The sequence below is a fragment of the Solanum tuberosum genome, unplaced genomic scaffold, assembly GCF_000226075.1.
Source record: "Solanum tuberosum cultivar DM 1-3 516 R44 unplaced genomic scaffold, SolTub_3.0 scf00087, whole genome shotgun sequence".
Lineage (NCBI taxonomy): Eukaryota > Viridiplantae > Streptophyta > Magnoliopsida > Solanales > Solanaceae > Solanum > Solanum tuberosum.
In genome coordinates, this window is record NW_006239017.1 from 511,512 (window position 1) to 535,464 (window position 23,953).

The 23,953-nt window shown below is 35.8% G+C and overlaps 6 protein-coding genes across 8 annotated transcripts; 2 read left to right on the forward strand and 4 right to left on the reverse strand.

Moving 5' to 3' along the window:
• The first annotated feature begins 3,387 nt into the window (after positions 1-3,387).
• Positions 3,388-8,435, forward strand: LOC102578976 (autophagy-related protein 13a-like). Of its 2 annotated transcripts, none has more exons than XM_006347260.2 (4): positions 3,388-3,537; positions 3,885-5,370; positions 5,496-5,680; positions 7,921-8,435. In XM_006347260.2, the coding sequence occupies exons 2-4, from the start codon at positions 4,054-4,056 to the stop codon at positions 8,237-8,239; spliced, it is 1,821 nt and encodes a 606-aa protein (XP_006347322.1). In that variant the 5' UTR covers positions 3,388-3,537; positions 3,885-4,053; the 3' UTR covers positions 8,240-8,435. The 2 variants fall into 2 exon arrangements, with proteins under 2 accessions (XP_006347322.1, XP_006347321.1); XM_006347259.2 differs by having other exon boundaries at positions 3,894-5,370.
• Positions 8,436-9,801: 1,366 nt separating this feature from the next.
• LOC102598941 (zinc finger with UFM1-specific peptidase domain protein) lies at positions 9,802-14,524 on the forward strand. 2 transcript variants are annotated; one of them, XM_015308777.1, is made up of 7 exons: positions 9,802-9,974; positions 10,069-10,177; positions 10,510-11,312; positions 11,467-11,578; positions 12,461-12,556; positions 12,637-14,134; positions 14,221-14,524. In XM_015308777.1, exons 1-6 carry the CDS (start codon positions 9,913-9,915, stop codon positions 12,718-12,720), a joined length of 1,266 nt encoding a protein of 421 aa, XP_015164263.1. In that variant the 5' UTR covers positions 9,802-9,912; the 3' UTR covers positions 12,721-14,134; positions 14,221-14,524. The 2 variants fall into 2 exon arrangements, with proteins under 2 accessions (XP_015164263.1, XP_015164264.1); XM_015308778.1 differs by having other exon boundaries at positions 14,218-14,291.
• Positions 14,221-19,136, reverse strand: LOC102599263 (ABC transporter B family member 14-like). Its single transcript, XM_015308780.1, has 3 exons — positions 15,380-19,136; positions 14,531-15,229; positions 14,221-14,297 (listed from the first exon to the last, which is right to left on the reverse strand). Exons 1-3 carry the CDS (start codon positions 15,825-15,827, stop codon positions 14,293-14,295), a joined length of 1,152 nt encoding a protein of 383 aa, XP_015164266.1. The 5' UTR covers positions 15,828-19,136; the 3' UTR covers positions 14,221-14,292.
• Positions 15,878-19,919, reverse strand: LOC107060631 (ABC transporter B family member 2-like). The gene is made up of 6 exons (XM_015308730.1): positions 19,886-19,919; positions 19,584-19,759; positions 18,527-18,786; positions 18,108-18,421; positions 17,702-17,925; positions 15,878-16,231 (listed from the first exon to the last, which is right to left on the reverse strand). Exons 1-6 carry the CDS (start codon positions 19,917-19,919, stop codon positions 15,878-15,880), a joined length of 1,362 nt encoding a protein of 453 aa, XP_015164216.1.
• Positions 19,277-20,819, reverse strand: LOC107060654 (ABC transporter B family member 4-like). Its single transcript, XM_015308779.1, has one exon. The coding sequence runs from the start codon at positions 20,395-20,397 to the stop codon at positions 20,089-20,091; it is 309 nt and encodes a 102-aa protein (XP_015164265.1). The 5' UTR covers positions 20,398-20,819; the 3' UTR covers positions 19,277-20,088.
• A 1,796-nt stretch (positions 20,820-22,615) lies between these two features.
• On the reverse strand, positions 22,616-23,825 carry LOC102579528 (uncharacterized). The gene is made up of 3 exons (XM_015308731.1): positions 23,362-23,825; positions 23,168-23,275; positions 22,616-22,995 (listed from the first exon to the last, which is right to left on the reverse strand). Exons 1-3 carry the CDS (start codon positions 23,741-23,743, stop codon positions 22,616-22,618), a joined length of 870 nt encoding a protein of 289 aa, XP_015164217.1. The 5' UTR covers positions 23,744-23,825.
• Between the last annotated feature and the right edge of the window lie 128 nt (positions 23,826-23,953).

The window sequence follows — 23,953 nt, forward strand, 5'->3', positions numbered from 1 at the left end:
TTGAACCCCCCCCCCCAACATTGCAGCAGCCAAGAAATACTTCAGGATAGGAGAAAAATAAAACGAAAACAACGTTCAATAAATTTTATCAGAAAAAATAAAGTTTTGCCGAAGGAATGATTTTGTTGATCGGGTTCAACATTAACAGGGAAGAAGAGAGGGAGATGTGGCGTGACGTGACTTCAAAGATATTGTCGAAGCAGCACCTAAAACACACAAACTGATCAGATCTGAGCACTTTTAGACAAGTATGATGACACTATTAATGGAAGAAAGAGAAAAAGGAAGAGAGGCATCGTGGTAGATGGTCCGCTAGGGCCATTTTCGGAGCTAACCATCGTCGTCGGAGCTAGAAGCAAATAGTTGGAGAGAATCAATGACATATGGATTTCACCCAAATAATTACAAAAAATAAATTAAACCAATAAAAAAAATTCATAACCCCCCTCCCCGCTCGGTATTGTCTTCCCCAAATACCCTACCTATTTGTAGAAACATCTGCACACCCCGTCCTCCCCTTTGATTTTCTTCTCCAAACACCCCTATTTCTTTTAGCAGAAACATTTGTGCGCACACACCTACACCATGTTCCTTTTTTCATCATTCTAGTGTAACTATCTTTATTCACCATTGTTAGAATTTAAGTTTGTAGAAATGGTGGCCGACGGGTAAGAAAAATGGGTTAAATATTTTTGGGTTTGAGTTCTTATAGGGGTTGGGGCATGAGTTTAAAATGGGGAATAAGTCGTTTTTTAAGAATCAGGTCAATTTTGGTTTATTTGGGGATATCCGTCCACAAAGGGGCACGGATGATAAGTTTATTAATGGTAGGGATAAAAATAACTTCATTTTAACTTAAAGAGGATAGCCAACTAACAAATCAAAATTGGAAGGTATTTTTGACCATTTTTCCAAACTTTAATTACTATGTCTTCATTGAGATGTTCACTTTGTTTAATAAACTAATGAAGGGAATTGCATGCCTTGCACTTTTTTTTTAATATACTTCACATTTGTAGGGTGTTAATATGATGTATTGAGATGTCTCTTGAAGAATCGAAATTATAATTCTTTATTATATATATGAGTATATGCAAACCAAAGTAAAAAAATTATGATTATCATATCAAAATTGAACCATATCGAATTAATTTGATATGATAATGATTATTTTATTTAAATCAAAATTATTGAATTACAGCTTTTAATATCGTACCATATAATTAATGTTTTTTTTTTAAAAAAGAAAAAATCCACACTTGTAATTCAAAAAACCAAAATCACGCAATTGTTTCATAGTAATCTTCAACATCTGTGGGCTAAATTCTAAAACTAACATCTTCCTAGATTGGGCTTGGGCCATATACTGATTTCCCCCCTAGTTGTGACAACGAAAATGGAAAATGCAAACCACACAGTATAATATACAAATTACGTCATATCTCTATTCTTTAATAAATTACATAAATCCCTTTATTTTAGTATCTTTCAGATACATAATTGTGAGGACGGATACATTAATTTAGACACATTTGCTATTAGTTTATTGCGCTAAATAAGGGATTAAAAACAGAAAATCTAATTGAATCCCACAAATCTATGTTTCTTTCTTCTAACAATCAATCATTCACAAAATGCTAACAGAACTAGAAAATTCAAATTTCAAATTGTCAAATTGAGTCTCCCTGTTCTTCGAAAAAACTGCAAAAGCTCAATTCAAAAAAATTGTTGCGCAATTTTGTGAATATTCATAATGAATATTTTGATCTTGTTAAGGCATTTAGGAATATGAAAAAGTAATGTTAGATACGAGTGATACAGAAGTGATGGGATAGTGGTTGAAAAAAATATTTCATTTGTGAATACAGAAAGTTCTAAATATGATATATGAAAAAAAATACATACCATGGATAGTGTAAGTCGAGATATGGGAGGGGCAACCTTTCTACCCCTTTTCTTTGGTGTTTTTGCATCCTTTGCTTTAGATGATGCATGTACTTTCTTTTTCGATTTTGTCTTCTTAGAACTTTGATTTGCCATTATTATCGGGTCATGCAACCTTTTAGATCTCAGTTCTGCCAGTTGGGATCTTCAAAACCACATATTCGATTATTGTTAGGTGTTACTATTTGGGTAATCCCAAAACTAAAAGACAGATAATCCATAATGCAAGAGCCAAAACGATGAAAACACAAAAAAAAATACGAAAGCAAAATGAAGAAGATGAGACTACCTATTTTGAACTTTGCAGACGGTTGCATAGAGATAGAAATCGTTTGAAATTCAAATTGATTTGAATTTAATAACTGATTTGATAATGGAGAGAGATTGAAGGCGAGATTTTGGGAATGGAAAACGTGGATTTGGGTTCTTGAACAATAATGTATCCGGCAGAGTTGCTTTGGTGGAAAAGTAGGGAATTTTGTTATGAAAGAGTAGGAACATAGTGAGAATATGTAAACTGATATTGTGTATTTCAGTAATTTTTCCAATTTTTTTCTTTATACCCAATATATTCTAAGAATGATATCTCGTAGTTGTTTGTGAAGGCATCATTTAAAATATAGTAATATTTTAAAAGTCATTTAAAGTTTAATTAATATTAATAAAGTTCAACAAGATTATTTAATTGTTCTCTCCCCAAAAAAAAGTTATATTGAACCAAATGAAATCAGCATCATACAATAAACTTGTCTTTGAGACTATATTAATATATGAGAACATTAAACTGACTCTTGGGGATTTGAATCTATAGTATGAGGATTTAAATTGTAACCTATTAGCCTGTACCTTGAAACTACAAATCTCCGACTTTAAATTTCCCTTCAATTTTACTATTATTACTTTCTTTGTTTCACTCTTTTTTTTTACTTCTCAAAGTTTAGATTATGTGAGCTTTAATTACAAATACTTTAAAAATTATTTATTTTATTATATATTAGTAAGAGGAAATTACAATCTATACTTACTCGGTTATTCCATTTCAATTTGTGTAACCTATTTTAATTTGATAAGGAGTTTAAGATTTTTTTTTTTTAAAATCTTAATATCTTAAATAAAAGATCGAAAGATATGTCAAATGTATCCAAATATTTTTAATTGTGGTTTTAAATATGTCATGTGAAAAGTTTGAACTAAAGATTTACTGGAAAAAAAATAGGAAAACAATAGTATTATTTTTTAAACAAACTATTTAAAAAAATAAAATGAATGGAGTAATATTTTTCATATAAAAATTAACTATCTAAATATATAATTATAAAATATTAAGTTAATCTAATTAACCGGTCATATAATAGGAATAAACTTTTTGTTTCAAACTTTGAATGATCTTTTTTTTTGGATATTGTTTGAATAAAAAAAATATATGAAAATTTCACTCCTATTAGTAGTCCTTATGTATGTGGTCTCTTTCTTCTCTTCTCTCCATAGCAGGGCAGGGCCAGCCTCCGCGATATACGGAATCTCTCTCTTTCTCGTTTGCTTCTTATTATCTCCGACTAGAGGGTTTCTCTCTTCGTTGCTGCTGCTTTACAAGTAAGTCCATATTTCTCAACTTCATCATCTGTTATATTATTTTTGTTAAATCCATGCTCTAGTCAATTCACTTTAATTTTAATTCCAATTTTTATTGCTTATACGTGTCAATTTCCCATATTTATCTATGATTGTTTGTTTTTTGTGGGGTTGATTTTGTTTTTTAATTTGATAAAATCGGATAAAGTTTTTGTCTTTTTTGGATCCTTTGAGTGTTTCTTTCTATGCCGGTGTATGTTTTTACATGGATGAATATCATCAAAAACTACTATGCCTTAATCCGAAATTACATGGGTCACTGTTAGATTTTTATTTTGGAGGAGTTGTATATCCTTTGATGTTTGTAGAGTTTTCAGGTGTTTGTTCAATTAAATAGTGCCCCACATGAAGGATCAAATCGCTAGTTGGTTATCTGTTTTGTTTATGCATTATTTGGAAGGTATCATGTACTGGACCAAGTTGTATATTGCTGAGGACCAAAAGATAGTGGTGGCATCTGTTTGAAAGACAAAAAAAATGGATTTTCAGAGTAACCCACAGGGTGAATATGGAAGATTTGAGCAAATACTTGCTCAATATCTTCTAAAAAGCTTGCATATTATTTTGAACTTGAGGGTTCCTTCGATAAGATCATATGGTGGGTTTGAAGAAGTGAAGAGGAGTGACAAGTGGTTTAATATGGTGTTGGGAGATCGTCCTGCGGTTTTTGAAAACTTGAATCTGTTGCACGGGGAGCCGATGATAATAGATATAATACTCGTTCAAGATAAAGATTGTACTTCATTGAAGCACAATTCAGGTAAAGCATTTGCAGGGGCATATACAGAAACCATTATAGAGAGGTGGGTCGTGCAATGTGAGAATCGGAGGTCAATGGTTCCTCACATGGGTGATTCCTCTTACAAGAAAATGTACAAGAAGTCTATTATACTACTCCGTTCCGTTTATTCAATGTTGAAGCTCCTGCCTGCATTCAAGGCCTTCAAGAAACTATCTTCGTCAAGTCAGAGTTGTTATTTTGATATTAATTTTAAGGTATCTTCATTTAGTGAGCCATTCTCAAGGGCAGAGGAGGAGATGATGAAGCAATTTACTTTTACTTCAGTTGATGCCCAGCAAGGCCGTCTTTCCTTATCTGTGACATATCGTGAAAATCTGGTGGACTTCAACCTGGAGAGTTCTGCATCCTTTCCGCCTGAGATCATTACAGATTATGTTGGTAGTCCACTCACTGATCCTCTGAGGTCATTCCCTTTGAACTCAACGGATAAGGGTGTTCATAATACTTCGTTTCCATTGAGAAGGACACAGTCCTCTTGTTCAGCACCTGTTCAGCGCCCACAGAGTTGGACAAGTGGTCTCTTCAGGGCACCTTCTTTACCTCAGCCATATGTAGGATCTCCACCTTTGTACCATGCACCATATGAGTTTTCAACTTCAGTCAGTGATGTATATGGACAGAGGATTCCACCTAACTACAAATATTCGACTCACCAGAAAACAACTAGTTTTGATGATGACCAGCTTTCCCCTCCATTTTCATTATCACCATCTCCACCCACATATCTCTCAGGTGCAAATCTTGTGCAGACTCGTTTGCATTCAGAAACTGGTCCTGTCAGTATCCCTCATCCATTGATAGGCAGAACTTCCAGACATATATCTCCTAATTTGTCTGATCCAAACAGGCATTATCTCCCACCTATGTCACCTAGATGCACAAAGCATGATTCTTCATCCCATGAATCCCCTTTTGGAATCAGGCCATTAAGGAAAATAGATTTGCTAAGGGTTCCAGAGTCAGATACCGGGACTACTAATCCTGGACAAAAGGTGGGCAGTTTCTATTTCTTACTAAATGTGTGCATTTTCTGGTTAATATTTTTATTTTAAAACTGGTATCTGCTTGAGCCTTCTTCAGCCAGCTTCTAACTTTTGTTTGTGTGTTTCTTTTTCAGGTGTCTACAGATGCTAGAGACGATTCAGGGCGGTTCTCAGGTGTGCTCTCTTCAAGTGATTCACCACGTGTTGGAGTTTCTAGAAGTTCTAGCAGCAGATTATCTTTTCAGGATGACTTGGATGACTGTGATTTTTCCTGTCCTTTTATAGTTGATGATGTTGATACTTCTGATTCCCGAGCCAGGTAATTTTGCTAGAGTGTACTGTATCTTTAGAAGTATTCATCTTCTTACAAACCCTATTTCTCTGGTTTCATCTTTGTTGAAGTTTTTCTGTCATAGGATAATTAGTTTTATAGGAGCCAAATATGTGTGGTCATTTAGTTGTTGTCTAGCAGGTTGGACATCATAAGAAACTGGACTTTAGGTAGTTTTGAGAATTGAGCTTCTGATGAAACTTTGAAGAGAAAGTTAGCATTTGACCTATTGAATGGGGCCGTGTAGCTATCACTCTCAGGGATACATATGAATTTTCAACTGAAGTTCTTTTTTTTAACTTTTAGGTCCAATATGCAAAAAGTCTATCAAGTAGATGGGTTTTTCTTCTTTTCGCTTAATGAGTCAATGGAAAGATATTGCAATAAGATGATATAGATAATAAGGTTGTAACATCAGTGAATTTAGGTCCAATCCAATTTTTGCTTGACATTACAATTGTAGTTGTTCTCCGTGAGATAAGAAGCTTGTGTTAGCTTATATATTAGCCCGCTTTCCCCCTTACTTTGTCCTTAAAGGTTGTCCACTTTCTTTTAGCCTTTTTGTCTCTGATCTGCCCTTTATATATTACCTATTTCTAGATTATGTTTTGATTTTTAAGTGCTGTGCTGCTTTTAATTTAATGGTGTTTATTTATGCATGTAAATTTCGAAGTAGGGAAAAAGCACCTTATTATGGATTTTCCTGCATAATTTTAGATTTGCACTTTTTAGTTGTCTCTTGTGTGATGTAAGTGAAAATTTCATTGGAAGAAGTTGAATGAAACAGTAAAATCTACTGAAAGAGTGGCTCCTTGTCAAACAAAGCCACACAACTGTAGTATGCATACGACATGCACACATGAAAATCAATAATTTTGTTACTAGTTTGAGTTCATTGAATTTTCTTTGTGGGGACCTGTTAGAACTTCATATTTCCTTGATGATATCAAGTTAAGTATCTCAAATGTAGATATAGTCATAAAAAAATGATTATTGGGGATGTTTTTATTAGAAGCTTAAATAGTATTCAAAGAGAAGAGAAAGTGCTTTTTTTTTTCAAGCAAAATTCTTCAGATTTGTTGTCTGCAAATCTTTATCTGGATGCCTCTCGTCATACTGTAATCATATTTTTTTCAGTTGGCCTGCAGCTTGTTTTTAACCTTGCTACTGCTAAGGCTTTAGTTTGTGGTTATTTGTTGTATTGTGTAGAATTTTTTCTTTATTTTTGGAAACTAGGTCTGCATTGAGCATTGGCTCCCTTCTCTCCAAACTTCTAGGAAACAGGAAAAAGTTATGTCTTGTTTAGAGGCCTCACAACGTTGACAGCTTTTAAGTGAAACCACTCCATCCTTCTATCAACTAAATCTAAGGAAAAAGTTTTTTGTGGTTGGTTTTAGGAAGAAAGGGAGATTTTTGGTTACTATGAGTTCTAATTTAGCCCTTTCAAGTTTTATAATGCTTGTTATTTGCCTGCTGTGCTATATATGAGCTGGTGTTGTCAATATGCATTTAGTGCTTGATGCACCTCAGGGCATATCTGATATGTAAAAGTCTAAGATTTGCTTGGAAGAAAACTTTGTTTAGCTGACTGTATTGGGAATCATACTCTATTATATTAAACAAAACAAAAAAAGAACGATATTAGGAAAATCCTATTTGCCTTCCTGGCACTTTTATTTCCTTTTCTTAGCAAGTGTCCTCAAAGGAAAATTTGACCTTCTAGGAAAGCTGCCTTTTGCATAAAGTTTTCCTTAATCATCTGATAAAACCCACTCTGTTTCTTTCGGGAAAAGAAAACGACTTTGTTTTTTGTGGTTGGTTTTGTTATAGGCTCCCTAAAAATTAAGGAACTTCAGGCAGTAATTTTAGGAGTTGAAAAGGCAGAAAATAGAAGTAAGGTTAGCAGGTGAGATTTAAGGAAGTTGAAAACGGTAAACAATTGGTATATATATGTGTGTCTTGGTGTCAGATGAGTAATGGTGAGCTAAAAACTTGTGTTTGACTCGCGCTAAGGAATTGTAGAGTACTTTAAAATCAGTACAAGTTGGGGTTTCAAATCCCTTTTTCAGTAGTTTGATAGGACCTGGATCCATTTTTATCATGCCTTAAATGCATTCTGTTAGGGTTGAGATGTTCATCCCACCAAATCTTTGTTGTGGACATGTATCTTCATTTCTTTCTTTCTTAGATTTTCAACTCAACAAGTGTTTACTGTTCTTGTTATGCAGAGAGAACCTTGATCCCAGAAAGTGTTCAGAAGCCTCGTGTAAAGTATCTGCAACAACCAGAAAATCTCAAGATGCTGCTGTAGGTGCCCTTGTTCACATGCTGAGAACTGCTCCTCCTTTGCGTCAAGATTCTACTTGTTATACTGCACATTCTATAAAGGGAGAAGTAGAGGGAGAAACTGGCACTGCATCTCTGTTCTATGTTCCTAGGAAGGCATCTGATGCATTGGAGGAGCTTAAAGCTTACACACAATTGAAAGACATCTTACTTCCCAAGAGCATGGCCCGCTCAAGCAGTGAGGGTGGGAACTTTGCGTGATGTACATATATACTTGTTGCTAAGTAACGTTAAGGAGTGTTTACTGTGTGAGAGGAGTGAGGACTAACATATTCTGTACATAAATGATGGGAAATGGCAAGTATGATAGTCAATATATTACCTGCTTTTGACACTACTTGAAAACATTTGTGTTTTGAAGAAACAAGTAGCAGTAATCTTAAAAGAATATGCTCTATTAAGTTTCTGGTAAACAATTTTTTTTTTTTACTGTAATATCTAATTTGATCCTCTAGTATTAGCTACATGAGTGAGCCTTGCCACCTGCGCGAATTTGGATTAGTCAGGCTTCGGTGTAGGTATTGGACACTACTGATGCGAATCTGGATAAGTTAGGCTTCGATGAGGTAAAAGAACAAAAAAGAGTAAGTTGAGAATAGAAGCAATCAAAAGAAAGAATAGAGACCGATTGGTAATTTGGGAATGTGATGGTGCTAAACTATCAATAAGACTGAAATCTATTTTTATTTTTTTTTGGTTTTTCACCTGGTGTTCGATATTCATATAAGATTGAAATTTCATTTGTTTTAAAGAGTGAAGCAAGCGAGGGTAGCGTTTTAGGTTTATATTGTAAAATAAAATATAAGAAGTAAACTACTGACATTTATAAAACAACCAAACAATAAAATTAATAATTGAATCTTTTAAACAAAAATAATTGGCACTAACAAATAGGGACATATTTATTAAAAATAAAAGTAAAAATGAAAATAGGAAGAAAAAAAAGGTGTGCCAAAATAGTAAATATCATTTGTAGATTCACTTTGATTTGGTTTGGTTTTTGATTTACCAAAAGATACACATTTTAGTTATGTCACATGCTGAATGTGTTTTTCTATAGTTTTTATCGTGTTATCAGATAAGTGAGTTTTTTTTTTTTTGTTGGAAATATCTTGGAATGAACTAAAAAGTATATTAGAGGTTTGAGATTGGGACTTCCATGTTGGAGGTCTCAAGTTCGAAACCCCTTGCCAGCGAAAGCAATGGGTTTGCTTTTGGGTCGAGCTCGTTGCACCGGGCTTGCCTAGTGCGGGTTACCTCTCCTATGTGGTTTGCGAGCTATTGCATAGGAGCGAGAATTTTACCCTGTGCGCACCCAAAGGGTAGCGGCTGCGAGTTTCCTTTGTCATAAAAAAAAAAAAGTATATTAGAGACAATTAGCAAGATCTACTTCATGACTTGGATTTTTTTTTCCTACTCAATATTTGATATTCATATTGGAACTCTAATTAATTCAAGTTCACATCAGGTAACGCCCAATTTATGAGGAAAGTGCTCGTTAACAAGACTCGAAACGATATATTTGATTAAAAATATCAACTCCTTTCCACCACAATCCTTGTTAGTTCAAGGCTTTGATTTCAAACCTTCATGATAAGACATATATCTCCCTCCTTTTACATGTGACGATGTTGACCGGACATAGTTTTATGAAAAGATAAAAAGAAAAATAAATCAAAATTTATTGTCTAAAGAGTAGTATAAATAATTACTAGAACTAGGGTCTAGGAGTACTACTTAAAATTAAATTCAAATTATTTTTTTCAAAAAAATTCAAAACTACGTCGCCCCCATAATAGGGTTTATAAAAAGAGGAAAACTGGGAAAGAGAAGAGTTTTCCCTCCACATTCCTTCTTATTCACGAAACTCGATAATGGCCGATTTCTCAGTTTGCCCTATCTGTAATCTTAGAGTTCTAACCTTTGAACTCGAAAGGTGACTCTACTCTTATTGATTTTGTTATGTTCTATCTCAATTTCTATTTTTTTTTTCTTTCGAGAAAGTTCTAAAATTGATGCGATTTATACAGGCACGCTAACAGTCACTTCGACGATGAAGACATTGACAAAGACTTCGAATTGGCTCAACAAATTGCTCTTGACCTTGCCTGTGCCCCTTCAAGTCCACCTTATATACCGGTACTCCTTTTTTTTTCTCTTTGTAAATTATTCTGTTCTATATTATCTCATCAATCGCCGAGATTTAATATACCAGAGTACCAATTCTGATATTATCAACCTGCCTCCATAGAATTTTGGAGTCAAATTGGTACTCTTTTGGCTGCAAATCATTAGAATTTTGGAAACAAACAAGTTATAATATTTTGGGCTTTTTAAATTGGTATATTCTTGCTTAAAAAAAATGACTTGTTACTGGAAAAAGGATAGAGGGTGATAAAAGATATTTAAAAGGTGTAGACTTTGTTTTTGTTAGCTCTAATTTTCTAAAGCCTTGTTTACCTGATTATCAGGTTGATGATGACATGCAGTGTGAAACTAGTTCTCGAAAGGATCGGGAGAGTAGTTTTTTGAAGTCTGAGGCCAAAAATTGCAATCCTGGAGGGAAAGATATTGATGAAAAAGCAAGGATTTTATCTAGTGTGCACAGTAATGAAACCCAACCTCAGATTGGACAAGGGTTGATGGATTTGTTGAAGAACTGTTTAGAGTTGGAGACTGAAAAAACCACCACTATTTTGTGTGGTAATGTTGATCATTTCCAAAGCAGCCATTCGGAGGATTTTGGGTGGGGTTGTGGCTGGCGTAATATCCAGATGCTTAGTTCTCACTTGCTTAAGCAACGGCAAGAAGCAAGGGAGGTCTTGTATGGAGGTTCTGGGTTTGTACCTGACATCCCTTCACTCCAAAGATGGCTTGAAATTGCTTGGAAAAGAGGCTTTGATAAACAGGGCTCAGAAGATTTTGATCAAGCAATTTATGGCAAAAGAAATTGGATTGGAACTACAGAGTGTGCTACGCTCTTCCGTTCATTTGGCCTTCGTGCCAGGATAGTGGACTTTGTAAGCCGGGAGATAGACATTAGGTCAAGTGAAGTTGGTAAATGTGTGGGCAACATGGCACCTCAGGTTTATGGACCCATGGATAGATATCTGTCCAAAGGGAAAAATGTTGTATCCAAGGCTGTTCCGATTTCGTATGATGTAAAGGCTAAGCCTAAGGTCCAGCAGGCACTCATTGATTGGGTGTGGAATTACTTCGCTGACAATAAATCCAGGATATCCGGCAATCATGGTATCCTAGTCAGTCAAAAAGCGTAAGTGAATTTAGTCAGTGGCTGTATTTCCTTTATTAACTTGGATGTATGTGATAATCTTTACTTGTCCATAAATTTTCTTGGTTACCGATCTCTTCTTTCATCATCATTCTCTTTTTGGTGATGGGGTCTCTTATAAGCTTTGTTGAAACAGGCCTTTGTACTTCCAGCATGATGGCCATTCAAGAACCATTGTTGGGATTCAAATGAAATGCCAGAGAAATGGACCGATGCAGTACAATCTATTGATCTTAGATCCAGGTCATGTAAGTATTTGCACATTTCAATCATAAGCAAGTCTTGTCCTCGAGGTTCTATTATTGCTTTGGTCTTTATGGCTTCCCTATATTGTCATATTTCTTTAAAGGTGTTTTGAGTCATCTCTGATGGCCGTATTTGTATTATTCCTTGAAAAGTGTATGTGAAATCCATTGTCTCCCTTTCCGTAGTTAAATGGTCGTAATGATTTTCTTTTTTGAACTGAAGATGTAAAAGCATAATATGTTAGATGGTGGGTGAGGATTTGGAAACTTGCCTTATGCTCCATAAGTTCCGTTATTGGCAATTGGCTTTCGTTGTTTAACCTGCTTATGTATAATTGGTTCCAGGACTAAGACTGTAAAGAATTTTAGACTCTTGCAGTAAATATATTGTTTAGGGTATTCTTACATTACCAGTCCATCTAAAAATATGTGGTCTAGAAAAGCACATATGAGAGATTTGTGATTGTGCGTGCTGCTCACCTTTAATAGAGTTGTGCTGCAAATGTGCACACTTATAAAAGGATCTCCATCAACTTGGTACAATCTGTTTCCTTTTTCGTTAGTTTTCATCACTTATGGTTGGATGGCTGATGTATGGGATAGTCACTGTAGTTAGTAAAATATTTTGTTTCTCCTCCCTCAATATTCTTGTTGAGATGTTGAAAAGAAATCTGACAATGCTGTTCCTTTCAAAGCGATTAATGCCCTTTCAAGTTGGGGAAAAAGCTATTAATGACTTCTGATTTTTATCGTTATTTTTACTCATAAGTTTTATCAAAGTATCAAATTGCATATTATCAGCTACAGGGTTATGTTACTTTTAGGGTATATCATGTATAATATCTCTAGATTACTTACCAGAAGTTCCACCATACCTTGTCTCAGACAACAGAATCCTTGGCAAAATCTCTTAAAGGAAACTTCGGTTGGCAAAAGCTAATAAAAAGAGGTGTCCACACTCTGAAGAAGCCATTATATCAGGTTATATTGTATTTCAACCGTCTAACATTTAATTGTTTTTCCTGTTTTGTGTTGTCAATAACATTTTATTTATCTTGCAGTTGTGTTTTCTTGATCCTGGAATTGCTTCTGGGGAGGAGATTGAGAGCCTAAAGAATCTACACAGCATCCGTGTTGAAGCTTAGTCCTAAAATCTAAAGGATGTACAATATCCAACTAGAATTTCATACAGATATTTTAAAGGGGTGCTCTTAGCTTGCATGTATCAATTCTGTGTACAGTCATTTTGGTGATGAAATATAGGTCAACTGTTTTACCATATATTTTCTGCAAATATTAGCTACGGTGACACTAAGCTCCTGTATCTATTAAAATGAGAAAAAGATTTGGGAGTTGGAGGTGTGTTAATGTCCCTAGTACTGGATCAGTCAATGGACTATTAACGGGAAAGTCAGGCCTAAAACACAGGTTTGACCTTGTTTTGTTCCTTGACTTGGCTATGATTGCTGAATTTTGGCAATACATTGAAGGGAATTGCAGACATTGGAACTCATCAGAGAGTTCCCGATCTCCTCCGTTAAGGGAAATTTAACCTGCTCTCAGATAGAGGGGGTACAGAATGAGTTAACTCACTGGTTGAATAGCAAGAGTCCTAACAAAATAAATATAGGAAAAGTCCTAATTCACCTAGGAAAGTTCTATTTAGTGTTGTCAGAGACGCTTAATCCCTGCAGCCAAGCAAAATGTGTTGAGCGCTTCGCCTCGCTTAATGTGCACTTCGGTGTCCTCATCAAGGTTCTAATACATACTATTCCTTGCCAATGAGCCTAATGAGCCTCTTCAGAAGAGTGACACTAAACAAGTGATATTTCACTTTATTGTAATTTTTGTTCAATTTCTTTGTTCATATATTTTAATCTTAGACTAAACATAGATATTTGTATTTTTTCCTCCCGTTGTGTTTTTTTTTTCCATTAAAGCCCATGCTTTATTTGTGTTTTGAGCTTAAAGCCCCAGCAGGCTGAGCCTTTTTGCGCTTTTGCTTTGATCACAGTGGTTCTATTTGAAGCTAATTAAATAATTCAACACCTATCAATCCCATACTGGCCCTGTCTGGTTTTTTTTCTTCACCAAATGCAACAGTGTTATGACCAACAAATTAATAGTTTACATGAGGGTGAATCCTAACTCTTACCTTTGATGCAATTATCAGCGTACATCAATTCTTTTTCTCCATACTTTGGAGCCTTACAAATCTTGAATAAACACCATCTGGTTCTGCCATCAGGTTTGAGTGGCTGCCCTTTTCCACAATCTTACCTTTGTCCATAACAACAATTGTATCTGAATTTATTACTGTGGAAAGCCTGTGAGCAACTGTGATCTGTGTCACTTTTGTGATCCCGGAGCTGTTTAGTTTCATTGATTCCAGTGCACTCACCACTGCCCTTTCAGACTCGGTATCTAAGGCACTTGTTGCTTCATCCAACAACATTATTCTGGGTTTTTTGAGCAAGGCCCTTGCTATTGCTACTCGCTGCTTTTGCCCTCCAGAAAGTTGAGAACCCTTCTCCCCAACAAGAGTGTCGTATCCATCAGGTAAGTTACTTATAAACTCGTGTATGTTTGCTGACCTTGATACCTCCACTATCTCAGCTTCTGATGCTCTTTCACTCCCATAGCAGATATTTTCTCTAATTGAGCAGCTAAACAGGAGTGGCTCCTGCTGTACCAATCCAATCTGTGCCCTCAACTTTCTAAGGTTGTAATCTCTTATATCCTTGCCATCAATCAGAACTTTTCCCTCATTCGTATCATAGAATCTCAGTAACAATGCTACAATTGAAGATTTTCCAGCTCCACTTTCCCCAACAAGTGCCACCTTTAATCCGGCTTCAATTTGTAGACTGAAATTGTTGAGAACTGTTACTTCCCGTCTTGATGGGTAACAAAATTGGACATTTAGGAACTCAATTTCTCCTTTGATGGTTTCGGGTTTGGAAATATCTGGCATGTCTGGTACAATTTCTGTACTACGGTCGAGGATTTGGAATACAGGTTTTAGTACTTCTATGGCTGATATTACAGTGGGTATCAGTGTCCATAGTTCTGTAATTGAGGGTACAGTGAGGGAAAATATCTGGTATGCCCTTATCCCATTCTCAAAGCTGGCTTGATTCCTGTCGACAAGAATTGTTGTGTACCATAAGGCAACTGCATGAGCTATGTTCCATAGGCAGAGAGAGATGCCTTGAATAATTCCAAATTTTATGCTTTCTGACTTGCCTTTCCTAAGTGGTCGCTTTAAGGACAGTTTGGCCTTCTGAAGTATCTGTTCTTCGTGGCAAAAAGATGCAACAGTTTTTATATTAGTGGCAGATTCAGAAGTTAGGGCAACAAGTTCGGAATGTGCTAGACTACTATCACCAGAAAATCCTTTAGCTGACTTTGCTTGAATGAGGCCACCGATGAAGTGGCATGGCATCACCGCCCAGGCTACCAGACCCATTCTCCAATTAACTTTCATGCTGACAGTTGTTGCAATCAATATGGACGAAATGCACTGGACAATGACGGACATGCGGTCAGATATTATGATCTTCACTGTGGATGTGTCACTGGCTATCTTTGATGTAAGTGATCCAATACTATTTTCGGGCTTTTCAAACCAAGCTAATTCATTTCGTAGTGTGGCTGCAAACAGTTTTTGAAATGTGATAAGCATCAACTTTTATATAGGGGACAAAATTGAATGTTAAATATGCATCGAGAAAAGAGAACATGGAAGAAAAAAGAAACATAGATTGATGGATCTGATCTTCCAGGAATGTATAAGTAGGATACCTGTGTACAAAGCTTGCCTTAGATTTGTCATGGCCTTTTCTCCAATTACTCCAAATAAGTAGTGCTGCAAAGTGTGGGCAAACAAAGAAACCACTCCAATTGAAGCAAATATTGCTGAATACAGAGCTACTTTCTCCTTTGAATCAGGATGATAATATGCCACTCCTATTGTAATGATGAAGAACCCAAAAACAGGTTTAGAGATGCCTGCAAAAGCTGCTGCTAAGGAGCCAATAGTAGTCTTTATGATCTCTTTCTCATTCAAGGCAAACCAGATTCTGAAAAATATGTGTCTCTCTTTTCTTCGGATCTGCTCCTTCTCAGGAAGTTCCTTAAGCTCTCTTTTGCTTTCATTGGGCTCATCAGGTTGCGTATGGTCCTGAGATGAATCCTCTTGTATGGAAAGAACTTTTCTATTTGTAGCCTCCAACCTATCAATTAAATGCATTTCATTATCAATTAACCAGTCTGATTGTAATGATGAATATGGTATTGAGTTTAATCTGACCTAGTTTGACAATCTTGCGTGATGCTCTGCATGCTAAATAGCCTGTTGTAGAATATACTTGTATCTAAGAGGTTATTATGTGTTCCTGTTTCCACAATTTTCCCATCCTCAACAATAGCTATCATGTCTGCATTTACAATAGTTGACATTCTGTGTGCAATTAAGATGACTGTTCTGCCTTGTGCTGCTGTCTCCAGTGCTTCTTGAACTTGTTTCTCTGACTCTGTGTCAAGTGCACTGGTGGCCTCATCAAGCAAAAGAATAGGAGGATTTTTTAAAATTGCTCTTGCTATTGCAATTCTCTGTTTTTGTCCACCTGATAGTTGGAGACCCCTTTGCCCTACCTAGAGTAGGACATTTTAACAAGAAAACTAACTCAACATGCTTCAATTTTTTCATGGAAGCTTTGCTATACAAGAATCAAGGCATAGTTTCAGATGTACTTTGATCATGCTACAACTACTTTCCTTTCGACTTATCATATGCTTGGAGATGACAGAGGAGCAGTAAAGTATTTTAGCTATTAGAGACGGAAGAATTTAGAATCCTCAATTTAGGGTATTTGGCTCTTGATTTCCTATAGCAGCAATTAGTTTTTTATTATTAATTGTATTCTGCTCTTAGTTTTCAATTTACTATTTTAGGGGCTTTCTTACATGAGTTGCCCTCATTTGTTATCAAATTGTCATATCTTATGTCACTTAGTACTTTTTGTACCGGATGTAGTAGCCTGCTGTTCTTGTTTGCCTTCTTTCATTGTCCTTCTGTGCCAAACTGAATAAGCAACAGACTTTCAGGTGATCTTAACAAATGCTTTCTTGAGGAAATGATTATACTACAGGCTGCAAGCTGAAATTGGTGTTCATGGAATTATATTGGTTCACTTGAATAGTATATCTACTGTGAGAGGAGGAAAGCAATGTGTTTGCATTCTTCTACTTTAACATTCTCTTATGTTTAATGTTTCGAAAAGGATTTTCCAGACAAGTCATTTTGCCTTGGATCAGGTAAAGGCATGAGACTTCCTAGGTGCACACTTTTTTCTTTTCTCAGATGTTCTCAATCCTGTGATGTGCCTTTTGGTCTCCTTTTTGTTTCCAGTGGTGGAGAAGCAGAAAACCCTTCTTTCTTAGATAGTGAGTATAATTATTATTGCTATTAATTTTGACAGTGAGGAGGTGTGTGGTTGGCTGTAGGAGGAGTTAGGAGAGGTAGAGGTAGGCAGAAGAAGAACTGACGGAGGTGATTAGATAAAACATGCCACAACTTCAGCTTGCTGAGTACATGACCTTTAGATGGGAAGGTATAGTGGTTCAGAATTAGGGTATATGGGTAGTAGGTAATCGGGTGTCGTACTACTTCTAGTAATATGATTTAGGTATCACATAGTTTCTTTTCCTTCAATGTGTATTAATATTCGTAGCTGCACTTATTTTGTTATCTCTTTTTTTTTCCCCCTAAATTTCTTGCATTGGCTAAATTTCTTTTGCGCCGAGGCTCTATCGAAAACAGCCTCTCTATCTCACAAAGGTAGAGGTAAGGTCCGCGTTCATTCTATCCTCTACAGACCCCACTTATGGGATTACTTATGGGATTACACTGGGTATGTTGTATTATTATCAACTTTCCTGTTCCTTCCAGCTTGATTCTGCCCATAACTCCATTACTAGAGAAAATCTAATCATTCATTCTATTGGAAATATACGGAACTGAATACCACAAACTATGTAGACAGTTATGTATCTTTTTTTTTTTCTTTATAGAATTAGCCTAATGAAACAGTTGGTCATGTATATGAGTGATAATGGTCTGACCTCTGTTAGATATTGATCCGGTAGCTGGGATATGAAAGAATGTGCATTTGCCAACAAGGCAGCTCTTTCAATCTGTTGATCATTTGCGTTAACATTTCCCATCTTAATGTTGTCTTTGATGCTGCCAGCAAATAGAGATGGCTCCTGCGAAACTACTCCTATGTTTCTCCTAAGAAACTTCAAATCAAGATCTTTGATGTTGTGGTTGTCAAGGAGAATCTCACCTGATGGTTTTCATACTGAGTGAGTTTTTCAATTTTTGTGTAATTTACCTATTGTATTTGATTGATGCAGTATGAACATTATGAAGCTTTTAGACATTTACATGTGAAACTTTCTTTTGTTATAGATGCTTCTGCAAATTCGGCAACTAAAAGTAATGATTAATAATTAATTTTTGACCAACCTCTCACGGGATCATAAAATCTCATTAGTAGTGACATGATGGTGCTTTTACCACACCCGCTACTTCCAACAAGTGCCACTACTTTTCCTGCTGGAATTGACAAAGAAAACCCTTGAAGAACTAACTTCTCCTGCCGTGATGGATAAGCAAAGTGTACATCCCGTATGTTGATATTGCCATCTATTACTTCAAATGTCATCCCTCCGGAGTCGGCATCTATAGTGGGTTTTCTGTCAATCATCTGGAAAACTTCCTTTCCTGCTGCTTTTGCTTGATTGAAGATTTGTATATCTGGTGCAGCATACGTAAGTGATCTGAAATTTGAAAAATAAAAACTCATCTGGTTGCTGTTTTTAAGGTACTTGAGTTTCTTCATAAAATGAAGAATCTGTTGAAGAATATGAGGTTTTTGCTCTTACATTGCTCCAAACAGAATACTCATAACTGCAGCTATGACATCTCCTCCTGTTGATCTCTTGGCTGTTACAACAACAGCTCCCACCCATACAATAAGAGACCACGAAGCGAAAGTTATAGTCTGGAACGTGCCTGTTCCAAGACCTTTTATAAATGCTTCTTTCTTGCTTATCTTCATTTGTCTCTCTATGCAATCTGAGAAGGATTTGATTGATAAATTTTCTCCAACAAAAGCAAATACAGTTCTGATCTGGGAGATCGTCTGTCATAGAGCATCAGATACTCAATATGAATAAATTGTTATTTGATATTGCAAAATAAGATTGGCAATCAGACTATGCTATAACATGAAATTGCTATTGAAGAAATTGCTATAACTTGTCACCTCTTCTACCATTGATGTGGCCTCTGACAGGTATGCCATTTTTATATTTGAAATCTCACTCATTCTCTTTGTGTAACTGGCGCCAGTTAACATTATCAGTGGGACAACTATTAAGGATAGGAGAGACACTTCCCAGCAGGATACAAATGCAATTAAGACTCCAGAACCAAACGTTGCAATGCATGATAGAAAATGTCCCAACTGTCACGTGAAAAGAAGAAATGTTAGGTATAAATGGATATTAGATTGTAAATTAGATATTTATGAACTTCTGGATGTGCACGATGTTACAAGTGTTTTTTTTTGTTAATCAAATTTTCCACCTACTATTGAACAGTCTTTGAACTCGATTTTGTATGACAGGCAACTGGTGCAGGTACGAGGAAGCATCTTTGAGAATTAACTGTATCTCATTTGGGGAAGGGAGGGCTTCTTGAGTTGTTAAAGCTACTGATTATGAGGGTGCTCGAGTAGTTATTTATTCACGTTTATAAGCTCAAATTAGCCAAAAGTTTGTTTTACGCCTTATAAGCACTTTAGAGTTTAGGTTGTTTACTCACTCCTGCTACCTTTCATTTCCAATATTCTTCTCTTTGTAAAGATGTTTCTTAACTCAAATTTTTGGTAAATGCTTTGAAGCTAACAATAATGTTTACAGGGATGAGCTTATGTACCTTCTCTCCGATGGTGTCCTGTATGAGTGACATGTGGCTGCTTATGCCAGTAAGTACTTTGCCAGTAGTTAACTCTGTATCAAATGCCCCAATATCCTGTCTTAGCACTGCACTTAGAAATTTCAGTCTCAAACGTGCTACTTGTCTTTGACTAGCGTACATCCAGCATCCTATCTCTGCATATTCCACATTAGCACTTTTTAAGTTCAAAATTTATGGAGTTGAGTTTCTACTGTTCCAAATCAGTGATATTTTGAGTCTTGTTTATTGAAACTTTAGTATGATAGTAGTAAGGTAGTTACCTAGCACTCCAGCAGGAAATGTTGCGAAGGCCATATACCAGACATATGGGACGACCTGAAATTAAGTGTAAGCAAAACAGCTGAGTTAAGACCCTTCTCCAAGTGAATATGTATTACACTTCCAAATACTTTTGTTTCAACTTTTAACTTCAAATATTGTCCGAACGCCTACTTCATGATTTTGGATGTACCAGTAAAGTTAGTTATACCTTTTTGAGTGCTCTAACCATAGCTGCTGTGTCATCAATATTGTTTCCAAATGCATCAAGGGCTTTGCCTAGCAGATAATATCCAACAGGTTGGGCAAGTCCATGGACAATGGAACCCAATGTCCCCAAAGCCATGAGTGTCCAGTCAAGTGCATCTGCTTCACTCAGTAGTTTGTGAAATGGCAAAGTCTCAGACGTTGCCTTCTTAGTTGCATCATCCGCGTCCTCAGCTTTTTCTCTCTGCTCATCGTGGTCATCAATGGCTTCTCTAACTTGAGCCATCTTTCTTTCTGTTGCTTTCATGCACACGTACTTGCTCTATTTATATGCATGTGTTTTAACATATATTGAATACAAACATGTAGTTAATAACGTCCACGAGGAATATATGCTGGGATATACCTAAGGAAATAATATACAAATATAGTAATCGATCATGTTGTCTAACCTTATATATTATGGTATAAACACAGATTAATTAGTATGAGTTGTTGTCAAGTAGTGTTGGATCAGTTACATATTAATCAATATTCCATTAACAGGCATGAGATTATCGACAAAAGAGTTTAGTCTAAGCAAGTTTGTTTATTTTTTTGTCAAAGTCTGAGGATTATTCAGTTATAATATTTTCAATTTTCTTTAAGATTGAGTCATTGGACCAAGCCTCTCATGTAGCCGAGGAATCCAAGAAGCTAGTTCCCATAGTTATGCGTCATGTGCTATATATTCGTTATTCTGCGGTATATTCTATGAAGTATAATATAATTGGTTTCACTTGCTTTTGATGAACATGATTACAAATATATTAGAAGATTAAATATATTAGTGTGGATTGAGAGTATTATTTTGATCCAATAACATCACTTGGGTAAGGTTTATCGGAAACAACCTCTTTATCCAACGGAGATAAGAATAAGGTTTGCGTATATTTTACTTAATTCAGACTTCGCTTGAACATGTTTTCAAGTGCATGGTATCAATGGCCTAGCATATACAAATACGAGATAATACTAAGATACAATAATCTTTAGACAACATAGAAATATACATTAATAAGTAAAAATATCATTCCCATTTATTTGAATTGACAGCTGAATATCTATTATATTTGTAAAGTTGAATATATACATTTTTCTCTACACAGAGATTGGTATGTCTTCTCATCTATTGGTTTGAAATCTTAGATCTTGTCAGGATTTTTTTATATTTTTATTTGAGCTCCAATAATTGACTTGAACACAAATATTTCATCTGTTTCAATTTATGTGACGTAGTTTGACTTGACACAATTTTTTGAAACTTGTGACAACAAGCTAGAGTTGTTCTTAATAGTTCATTGATTATTTGCATTTGTCTATTGGGAATTAAGGTTTATTGGGTGTAATTGTCTTTAGTAGTTATAAGCAAGTGCAAGGTGGTACAGCGGACGAATAGTTTTCAGTGCGATTCTTTTGGGAAATTAAGAAAAAGTATTATTTGAAAAAACATATAATGACCATTGTTTTGGATGGACTCCACTGTATTATTGCTTTGTATTAGGAAATTAATTATGTCATCGATCTACTAATTCTAATATAAAACAACTACTCAGTGACAAAAACCGGACCTTTTTTTAATCTAATAAAATTTATACCGTAAATCATAGAAAACGTCAACGTTTATGAATAATGTTAGTACTTGATTTCGATTCATGAATAGCATCAATGTTTAGCAGAGGTGAGGCGAAATCTAGATTTGAAGATATAGGGCACCACTCAGGGCTTTTAGTGCACCAAGACGAGTTTTGATTATGAGAGTGCACAATTAATATGATTCTTTCTTAGACCTTCACGGTACCATGTGGGTCTGCCTGACCACCTTTGACGTGTATGAATAATTTTCAATTTTGTGAAAAATACTCTATAGATAGTTACAGATATAATTAACTCAAATTGCTCGAATGCTGTATATATGAAATACCGATAATGAAATGTTAGAAGTAGCCATACTGCCAAAGATATATACTAATTATTAAACCGCAAATCTTTCCACCTAAAAAATAAAGTTAGACGTATATCAATTACAACAAATTTCACGTATGTAATCGAATAATAAAAAGAAATCACCCCTACCTGAAGGGGTTTATTGAGTATCTCATCTCTAACTATTTAGCCAATCGATCTTTGTTGTTGTATGCAGTAAAATTAAAAGGCTACTTGAGCTTTAAATTATGTGATAGGAAGAGGCAACAAGTATGCAGGGGTGGAACTAGACATAGTTGGGCCAAATCTAATAACTTTAGTATTAAGAAATTCATTAAATATGTACAAAAATTAAATTAGAACGGATCAGTTACTAACACATGATGTCACTATATATTTTTAAATTTAGAACGCATAAAGTTCAAATCTTGGTTCTGTCTCTGGAAAGTATCCATTAGAATTATGTTTGATGAGAAATATGTAGCATGCATTCTTTTGGATACATTCTTGGTTTTGTCTGTATGACATAACATTTTTGTACAATATATCAGACCTCTTTCTCAAGAGGATCTTTGCTTCTTTAAGACACCTGAAATGGTAGATATCCAGATGCTTGATTGCATTTCATCTTCGAAAAGAAGCTTGATGATTCCATTGTTCGTCCTCAAGCTAACAAAGTACTTGTCTTGAGCCTCCAAACATTCTTTTATGATGTTGATCAGCTTGTCTGGACAACAGTAAGTTTTTTTAATATTATGAGTTTTTTTAATAATAATGCCTAAAAAGGAGAGAAGCATCAAGTTTTGAGGCAATAAATAGAAACTGAATAGAAAATTACATTCTTTTGAAGCTCTTAGAGTTCCAAAGTACTTCCTTTTGAGGCTCAGTATCAGTTGGTTTTGCTTCAAGTGTAGGGTCACCCATTTGTCCTCTTTATGTCCTGTGATGTAATAAACAAAACATATTTAGGCGGTGTAGTCCCACAATACGCAGACCTTACCCCCTACCTCGTAGAGGTAGAGAGTTTGTGTTTCTGAAAGACCCTCGGCTCAAGTGCTAAATCACCTATCTGCATCTCCTATAAGAAAATTTTCAGGAGATTTGATTCTTACCTGAGGGCATTATTATCCATATTCGGGCGCCTGCAGTGAGCATCTCTGGGATCCTAGGAGAGGAATCCTCTATGGCTCTCGATTTAAGAATTGCAGCTCCTCGTAAACCTAGTAAACAAACATTAAGCTTCCATCATTTAGAACGAACGCTAATGTAACACACAAAAAAAACAGAAATATGTGTGAAGTATTACATGTGGCTGCTGTTGCTGTGACTGCAATCATATCCATTGGAGTTTGGATGGCCAGGCCAGAATTGACGGCAGATGCAACCTGAGCTCTTCCTGCTCCGAGAGATTCCGCTGCCTCAGCACATACCGTAGTCATCAGAGCAGCTGCTGAAGCAACTACATTACCCATATGGTGGCTCCATTTCCCTTCCCTCTCATAATTGATATGGTGCGAGTCTCGTATTTCTGAGCTGCTATTGCTGGCAAAGCCAGCAATACCTGAAGCAAGTTGTGTGAGAGAAAGTACAGCATGTAGCTTTGCTGTTTGTAATCGGAGTTTCTCTTTCTTCTCTTGATCTGATCTAAACAACCAAAATGGAGATTTGCTTTTTAGCCATCCCTTCATGTGGTGCAAGTCCACCTATCATATGAAAAAGCATGAGTACAACATTAGAGACTCGATCTCATCAATTCCGCGCAATAGTTATAGCTTGACATTCTAATTAGTAACTAACAGCCAAGACTGCTGGTGAGACCTTTTATTAATGAATCTCTCCGAGTCATTGTACTGTTATCATTTTTCGTAGTGGATGCTTCAAAGTGTCGGTTTTGGGGG